Source organism: Oratosquilla oratoria, chromosome 11 (genome assembly GCF_046742065.1).
Source record: "Oratosquilla oratoria isolate Oo_2021 chromosome 11, ASM4674206v1, whole genome shotgun sequence".
In the NCBI taxonomy this organism is placed as follows: domain Eukaryota; kingdom Metazoa; phylum Arthropoda; class Malacostraca; order Stomatopoda; family Squillidae; genus Oratosquilla; species Oratosquilla oratoria.
The window spans coordinates 35,453,037-35,462,611 of NC_134787.1; the positions used below are offsets into that span (position 1 = coordinate 35,453,037).

The following is a 9,575-nucleotide window of genomic DNA, read 5'->3' on the forward strand; positions in this document are numbered from 1 at the left end:
ACAGACTTAAAGCTACAAAATCTCCGGGCCCAGATGAAATTTTTCCGAGGGTGCTTAAAGAGTGTAAATTTGAAATCTGTGACCAGTTAACAGAAATATTTAATATGTTGGTAGACACTGGTTTTGTGCCCATTGCTTGGGGGCAGGCAAAGGTTGTTCCTGTTTTCAAAAAAGGAGATAAATCAGTTTGACATCAGTTATAGGCAAAATGCTTGAATCAATAATAGTTAATAGAATCAGAGATCACATCGAGAGACATAATTTGATTCGTGACCCATAGCATGGTTTCTCCAAGGGTAAGTCATGTATGACTAATCTTCCATCTTTTTACATTTGTTGGTTTTGATCTTCGGTAGATCACAACATCTTTTGTAAGGAGAAATTTGGTAGCGTATTCGGTCCTTGAGGCGCGGAAGCGAAGTTCAGTAGGACAGTGAGACGTAGAACCATAGGAGAAAATAAATGAGCAATACTGATTTCTTGTGGTATCATGCTTCGACCGTTGGAGTCGAAATGGGCAACGTGGGGTGGCTGTTGACCTGAAGATAATTGTCTTTGACCCTGCTCGACCTGAGAGATGAGGTCTTGAGCGGGCTCACTCCCACAAAACTCGTCATGCGTGCGTGCGTGTGCACTGGTGTTGGCTGGCAAGACCGCAGACCGTTGATATGCAAATGCATGCAACACACTAAAGTGTCTAGGGTGTCAGATAACAATGATAGTTACGATGTTATTTACCTTGCTTTTAGCAAAGCTTTCAACAAGATGCCACACCAGAGACTACTAAATAAAATCAAAGCCCATGGCATAGGAAGAAAAGTGTTAGAACAGTGGTTCTTAACCTTGTTGGAGGTACTGAACCCCGCAAGTTTCATACATGCATTCATCGAACCCTTCGTAGATGGAAAAATATTTTTTCTTTTTTTCTTCAAATTCAAAACATAGGAACTATATACTGTAATAGTGCACAAACTGTGCCATGGATCATTTGCACACGGAATCACTGTGTTCAAAGAACAAAACCAACAAAACATGAATTTCATATAAAACAAAAACATAATGAATATTTACTGCAAATCAATGTGACTTATGATGTTGCCTCTCAGAGACAATTTCAGAAATGCGCCGAACCGCCGTACCCCGGTTAAGAAACACTGTTAGAATGAATTAGAATTTCGATCAGTGACAGAAAACAGCGAGTCACCACAAATGGTGTAAAATCCAAATGGGGAAGTGTTTCTAGTGGAGTTCCCCCAGGGTTCAGTTTTGGGTCCCTTATTGTTCATTATGTACATAAACGGCTTAGACAATGGGATTAATAGTGATGTTAGTAAGTTTGCGGACGACACATTTCTGCAGTATACTTTCACATAATACATATTCTACCACCCCTCTCCCAGCCACAATATTAGTTCAGGTGTCAAAGCACTATGTTAGAGATTAGGGCTGTGTAGTGCCATACGTGTAGTGATCAAATGGGAGTAAGCATCACAATTTATCCCGGTAGATGGCTCCACTGCATTGTCAGTCGTAGTAAACACACGATGGCGTCCTATGAAAATTGGACAGTTCAGCGTTTAAAAGTTGAATTGGCAATAAGAGGAGTACTTGTCTCAGGGAGGAAAGAGAATTTGATAGAAAGGTAAGATATCGTACTTACTTTCAACACGATTTCAAGTAACAATAGTCCTTTGTTATTGTGTAAATATCCATTTTATTGGTCGGAGTGTTCACCTTAACGTCTAACGAAGCAAACAAATCTTGTACTCTAATACCACGGTCTGCCATAATACTGTCCCCAGATTCAAACATATGTCCTTGTATTAAACAAGATCTTTCGATTATCTGTCTGTCAGATGCGCTGCCACCGTAGCTATCACTCACATAAGAAATTAGTCCACCTGGAGTGCAGCCGATCATAGTCTTCAATGTGTTGCGATTTTTATAAGTCGAAAAAGTTGCACTTTGTGAATTAACATTACTGGGTTTTTGAATCGGCACCTCTGTTGCATCCAAAATTACTCTTGTTGATGGAAAAAAAAATTGAAGTTCACTGGCATTAAGTCCTGCACTGTGTTTCTTTCTGGCCAAAAATTGATTTCTTGGAGTTGGAAGAACATAAAATTAATCCATATATTCACAACTTTTGACGCATAAGTCTGACTGATTCTGAACAAAATAGATCATTCAATATCATCTTTGGCCTGTCTCAACTTGATTATAATTAAAAACAACTGATCTTCCGCTAATAATAAATCATAGTCCATTCCATCAAGATTATTGACAGCTGGACCAAGCACAGAGAATATTAAGGAAAAATATGCAAAGTCATTAAATCCTCTATAATATTGAATGCCTTATTGTCGTTTTTAAACCGGAAGATAGAGAATCTAGCATTCATAGAATTTATCATCTCACACTGGATACCGTGGTCCTGGACCGATTTCTCTCCGTCAGCGTCACTTTGTAGAATCTCATTTTCCCTTTCAGCTAACACTACCTCTTCGTTGCCAACATCTTAGATATCTGGTTCATTTTTAAATAAACGTCTCCTCTTAGCTACCCTTTCTGCTCTTTCTGCATTTAGTGTTGAGGTGAACGTGGATGGTGTTGTATCAAAATCAAAAATAGATGGAACAGCACCAGCTTTCAGCCTCTTACGAGAACCTGAAATTAAAGCAAAGAAAAATTTTGTTCTTTGCTTATCTTAGGAAGCAATAGAGTAAAGTTAGGGTAAGTGGTAAGGTCAGGGTTTGAGTTTGGGAATCACATAAGAACTTTGAAGACAAAAACGTAGCTCTATTAATTTTTAACGTAAGTGACATCACAATGAAAGTGTGTTAAAAAAAACTACGTAACTGTAGACATATCCTAATTTAAATAGTAAACCTTTAAAATCATAATTACCTTCCTGAGAATATATATAATGACAGGTACATGGGTTAAAGAATAATGGCTGCTCCCCATAACAAAATTCTTACTACTACACACATTTGACATGATGACACAGCATGGGGAACGGGTTATCTTGCTGAATTGTTAAAAAATAATAGTGCCTGTTATTTTTCTTTATATATAGATGACAACAAAGTTGAATATCACTTATCTAAAAGACCAGCAGGCATGTAGTCATCTCCTGTAAAATGTTTTTCACAGACAACACTGTATTTCCTTGGAATCCATGGCTTATTTGTACCTGGTTCAAGCCGTTATATCGCTATTCTCCACTTCATATTCATCTTCTCATCTGACGGAAACCTGTGTCCACCCTTATGTGCTGAGCACAGTGGAACAGAGCAATGATGCGGGATTTTAAAGTTAGTTTTATCACGTTTGGAAACAAGACTGTAAAGCAGGAAGTGAGCTTCACGACTCATCACACGGTGCTGCCATCTGGTGAGGTAATGCGTGCTTACTCCCATTAGGCAACTACGTTAGATTGTTAATGAATGAATGGTCGAGATGTATAGTACGCCTTCACAAAATCGTAGCCAATCCCGAGCTCCATGGACGAGAATGACAATTATTCAAATGTATCTATACAATGTTGATTGGGAAATCCTACGTTAATTCGGATTGTTTTGATTAGTAATCACAAGATGGTTATTGTTTCGCTGCCACCATCCCAATCACAAAGATAAATATATATATATATATATATATATATGTGTGTTTATATATATATATATATATATATATATATATATTTATATATGTGTGTGTGTGTGTGTGTGTGTGTGTGTGTGTGTGTGTGTGTGTGTGTGTGTGTGTGTGTGTGTGTGTGTGTGTGTGTGTGTGTGTGTGTATGTGTGTGTGTGTGTGTGTGTGTGTGTGTGTGTGAGTGTGTGTGTGTGTGTGTGTGTGTGTGTGTGCGTGTGTGTGTGCGTGTGCGCGCGTATACATATATGTATATATATATATATATATATGTATATATATATATATGTATATATATATATATATATGTATATATATATATATGTATATATATATATATATATATATATATATATATATATATATATATATATATACAGGGTGTCCATAAAGTCTGGGTACATGGGAGATTTTACTATTTATTTATTTCTATTATTTTTCCTCCTCAGAATGAAGATGGCCAAGACAGCCTCTTTTATTCCGTCTGAAGTCTTAGGCCGTCCAGAACGTGGTTTGTCCAAGACACTGCCTGTTTCTTTAAATTTCTTGACCAATTTCCCGACGGCAGTAAAACAAATAGGTTGCCGATACGGGTGTCGAAGGTTAAATTCTTCCGCAATTTTACGATAAGACCATCCTTTTCGTCCACTTAAGAGTACCAAATCAATTCGTTCTTCTGTAGACAAGGCCATCTTCATTCTGAGGTAAAATAATAAAAATAAATAAATAGTAAAATCTCCTATGTACCCAGACTTTATGGACACCCTGTATATATATATATATATATATATTGTATATATATATATATATATATATGTATATATATATGTATATATATATATATAATGTATATATATATATATATATATATATATAAATATATATATATATATATATTCTGCCTTGAAAATGAAGTTGTGCAACTTCGAAACGTTGGTACCGAAATATCTACTAGTTTGACTATCCTGCCTCAGTGTTGAAATGTCCTTTGCTGACCTTCTACATAGATTGCCTCTTGAAATACGTCGCCTTGTTCGCAGTATTGAACAAGTTAACAAGAAAATTGTAAGTTGTCATCATGCTATTATATACAACATTTCTTGCCAGAGGGAGAACCTCCCGCCTAAGTATACGCATTTTCGCCTTCATGATGTGGCAGCACAGAATTCACGCTTCACCAAGGAGTACCGCTGGAAATTAGTGGATATTCAATTGAAGAATAAGAAAGAGGAACTTGAACGCCTACGCCATGAAGCTGACCGCCTTGACTCTCTTTAGATCAGTCACGAAGTTGAGGGCTGCCTACGCCATTCAATTAACGAGACCCTTGCCAACGTTGTACAATAGCATTCCTCCGCTGTACGCAGGCGTACCCTGCGTAAACTTGTTGCTCTCAACCATGGGAACCTGTTAGTACCACAGCCCAAAGAAGGATTCGTTAACCTCAGTAACGTTAAGCTTACAGCTAACCAAGTAGAACTATTGAACCTAGGACTTAATTGTCATGTGCTCTCCCCACCTAAACCTTTCCAGAAGAGACTAGAGCTCGAAGTCCTCCTCGACAACATTCAAGAGCTAGAAAGGAAAGGAACTGTTGTCACCTCTGGACCTTCTTTACAAGCTGAGCTCTTAGGTGAGTCTAGTAAACGTCGTGGCTCATACTGCAGTAAGCTCCTATCTAAAGAATTAATGAATGCTGCAAGAGACTTAAGAAACAACCCAGACATCACGATTAGACGTGCTGATAAGTATGCCTCATTTGTTATTTTACCTACGGAAGAATACCTAACCAGAACTGATCATATTCTCCAAGACGAGTCCAAATTTACACGCATTACACGGAATCCGGTTGAAGACATCAAAAGGAAGGTAAATAAAGTTATTGAATCCGTGAATGCAGTAACTGACGATATCAAACTGCCGCTATTAAGTGGAGATTATGACCTTGGATACATGTATGGTAATGTTAAAAACCATAAGCCAGGTAACCCATTACGTCCTATCATCAGCCAGATTCCCACCCCCACGTATTCCTTGGCCAAAAGACTCGCCACCCTTTTGACCCCATACGTTCCAGATAGGTACGGTGTGGCTTCTTCGTTTGACTTTCTGGAGCTTGTAAAAGGTTTAGACTCAAGCAAACATATTGCCTCGCTCGATGTGGTGAGTTCCTTTACGAACGTTCCCATAGATTTATCTATTAGTTTTATTTTGGACAGAGTATATCGTGACGTGTCTACCCCAAAGTTGAAAATCCCTGAACCAGCGCTGAAGTCCCTGCTTGAGATCTGTACAAAAGAAGCTCCTTTCAGATGCCCAAGAGGAAGAATGTATGTCCAAAGAGATGGCGTTGTCATGGGATCTCCATTAGGAGTTCTCTTCGCAAACTTTTTTATGGGTACTGTCGAAGAACAAGTCTTCGGTGACATCCAGAGACCTAGCACGTATTGCCGATACATCGACGACACATTTATTTGTGTAGAAAGTGAGTCCGAGCTGCAGGTCTTACGTCAAACATTTGAAGAGAAATCCGGTCTACACTTCACCATGGAAAAAATTACAGATGGTGCCCTCCCCCTCTTGGATGTCCTCCTAAAAGTCGAGGAGGACACAATTTCCACTTCGGTCTATGTCAAATCCACTAACGCTGGCCATTGTTTGAATGGGCAAAGCGAATGCCCTGACCGATTTAAAGAGACTACAATCGCAGCTTTCGTCAGGAGAGCGCTGTCCCACTGCAGTGAGTGGAAAAACGTCCACAGAGAAATAGACTGGGTATCCCAAAAGCTTGTAGACAATGGATACCCACACCACGTCGTTTCAAGTGTGGTCAAACGCACTATAAACAAGTGGCATAACCAGAAAAACAACTCCTTACAGATCATCCCGCGTAGCAATAAAATTAATTTATATTATAAGTCTCAGATGTCAACCTCGTATAAGACCGAGGAACGAGTTATCAAAGACATAATTAAAAGAAATGTCAAACCTATTAACGAGAGCGATAGGTTAAATCTGGTCATTTTCTATAAAAACAAAAGGATTAGTAACCTGATCATGAGAAATAACACCACTCCTGAACGCCCTCTCCTTCAACGTAGTCATGCCGTATACAAATTTGTATGCCAACATGAGGACTGTGGGCCTCATGCGTCGTATATTGGTATGACGACTACTAAAGTATCGAGAAGGCTTACTCTTCATTTATCTGCAGGCGCCATCAAAAATCATTATAGTAACCACCACCAACTACGACTTACTAGAGAAGACCTCGTAAAGGGTACTTCCATTATTGCCACGGAAAAAGACCACAAAAGACTTGCGATTATCGAAGCGTTGCATATCAAACACAGCAACCCCGACATGAATAAGCAGCTTCAAGATCTCCAAATTCTCCCTTCTTCTAAAGCCATGATCGCACATTTCCATGTTGATGATGCCCATTCTTCCACCTCACAGCACGGTGAACAATTGACCACCCCACGGCGTGGGTGATCAATTGTCATTGCTGGGGTTTCTGTCCTTTTTTTTTTCCACCTCTCCTAAGTTCGTACTTATTTCATATTATTTGTTTGTTTGTAACCTCTCCTTAGCTCATTTATGTAACACTATTTCTGTATATTTACGATTTGACTTTTGTATGTATTATTCTGCCTTGAAAATGAAGTTGTGCAACTTCGAAACGTTGGTACCGAAATATCTACTAGTTTGACTATCCTGCCTCAGTGTTGAAATGTCCTTTGCTGACCTTCTACATAGATTGCCTCTTGAAATACGTCGCCTTGTTCGCAGTATTGAACAAGTTAACAAGAAAATTGTGAGTTGTCATCATGCTATTATATACAACATTTCTTGCCAGAGGGAGAACCTCCTGCCTAAGTATACGCATATATATATATATATATATATATATATATATATATATATATATATATATATATATATATATATATACATATATATGTAAATATATGAATATATACGTGGCAGGGTGGTGAGATAAACACCGAAAATCGTTGAAGTTTTTATTAAAAAAAAAAAAAATGAAAAATAGTCGAGGCAGCTTTCATAGCATCCCAGCCCTGCTGTAACCATGGGGATGGTTTTATTAAGCTGTCCAAAACGTCCGGCTGGATGGTCCTACAGGAGTTGAAGGGTACGAGAGGGAGGGATGGGGTCGGTTCAGGAAGGAACGCGGAATGATGTAAGGTATAAAATTGTTGATTTCCTGACCATGTTTGTACATTCTGAAGAAGCTCTGTTAAGAGCGAAACGTCAGTTAATAAAAACTTCAACGATTCTCGGTGTTTATCTTACCACCCTGCCACTCATTTTGTCGTCCATTCCTCAATACATACACACACACACACACACACACACACATATATATATATATATATATATATATATATATATATATATACATATGTATTATATATATATATATATATATACATATATATATATATATATATATATATATATATATATATATATATATATATTAGAATATATGGTAGCTCGTGATCAACACACGGTTTTATTTAACCTCCCCCCCCCCCGCCTTTTTGGCCGTTTTCCGTTACGTTATATCTGCGAGATCAAGGTTAAAGGGATTTAAAGAAAAATTCAAGTATACATTAAGTTGGTTTACTAATTTATGAGACAATATTATTTTGATTTTTGTGAACGTCACCTGGCTGCTCAAAGTGGGGTTAGCGGGTCCTATAGCTGTCAGTTGAAGCTGGTCCGTCGTTCAAAAATGACGTTGCCTTCGCTCGCACTGCTCCACGCAATTAGTTATATTCTGACAAATATTATATAAAATATATATATATAAATATATATAAAATATTATAGTTCCTGTCTATATATATGAATATATAATATATATGATATATAATATATATATACAGTATATAATATATAAAATATTATAGTTCCTGTCTTCCTTGGCGTTTCACAGTTTTCTTCAGTGTATCACAAAGAGAAAATGGACTCAGCCAAATGACGTCAGAAGCTGCGCAGAAGAATTCCAACGGTCTGACCTCTATATTTAGACCTTGACGTCTATAACCCTCCGGCCACCTTTGTAAATATCACTCTACACCTAATAATCTACCCTACTATCCACCTAATAATCTAACCACATAATTCTATCATTGGGAGAGGACACTCGGCCTCAATCCCTTTCTTTAATGGCTATTTTTTTTTATATAAGTTCTTACAACAGAATACGCAGGGTTCTCACGGTTATTATGTATCTCGCTTCTAGTGTAATATCTATTTAACGTCCCTATCCCACCTTTCGAGATGGGGAACCTAATGTAGAATCACAATACATATACAGGTTGCTACTATATCAATATACTCTATAATTTCCAATTATATTTCACTAAACCACTTGAACATGACTATCGAGAGGAAGAACCTATTATAGAATGACTACTCGTGTGATACCCGCAGCTACCCACGATTATGTTCGTATCCCTTGACGAAGGTCTCGCCTAACACTTCATAATACAGGTCAAGGTTCCGCTACCTCGTTTCGTAATGGAACATTTATGTGTTAAAAATCCCAAAAATATTCCTCTAATGGAATCCTGAACTGGAGACTGGAAATTTTTCTCTTATATTTAAGGTTCCTAATCGGTTCTTACATACGAATACGTCCTCATGATGTAATGATTGATGGAGGGGTGGAGTGAGAGATGTAATGTCCCTAAATGTCTACTCGCGATTAGTCACGTAGGCCCTCGAGGAAAAAAAAAAAAAAATTAAATCCCTGGCGTTACAGTTGTCATATGAAAGGCTAACACTGAGGCTCAAACCCTGAATATGCCCTTCTCTTTTAATCATGGTTGACCAGTAGTGGCTCAAGGTGATGTGAAGTAGGAAGATTGCAGAAATGTGCAACA

The 9,575-nt window shown here is 37.9% G+C and overlaps 1 protein-coding gene across 1 annotated transcript; it reads left to right on the forward strand.

Annotated features, from left to right (window-relative positions):
• Nucleotides 1-3,302: 3,302 nt before the first annotated feature.
• LOC143030005 (uncharacterized) lies at nucleotides 3,303-9,306 on the forward strand. Its single transcript, XM_076193214.1, has 3 exons — nucleotides 3,303-3,401; nucleotides 5,005-6,547; nucleotides 9,299-9,306. The coding sequence occupies exons 1-3, from the start codon at nucleotides 3,303-3,305 to the stop codon at nucleotides 9,304-9,306; spliced, it is 1,650 nt and encodes a 549-aa protein (XP_076049329.1).
• The last annotated feature ends 269 nt before the right edge of the window (nucleotides 9,307-9,575 follow it).

What these genes read in the sequence shown, in the direction of transcription:
- LOC143030005 (XM_076193214.1), top strand. Translation starts at nt 3,303, where the DNA reads ATGCGGGATTTTAAAGTTAGTTTTATCACGTTTGGAAACAAGACTGTA. An exon ending in CGGTGCTGCCATCTGGTGAG is followed by an intron (nt 3,402 to 5,004) that starts GTAATGCGTGCT and finishes GTTGTACAATAG; the next exon opens with CATTCCTCCGCTGTACGCAG.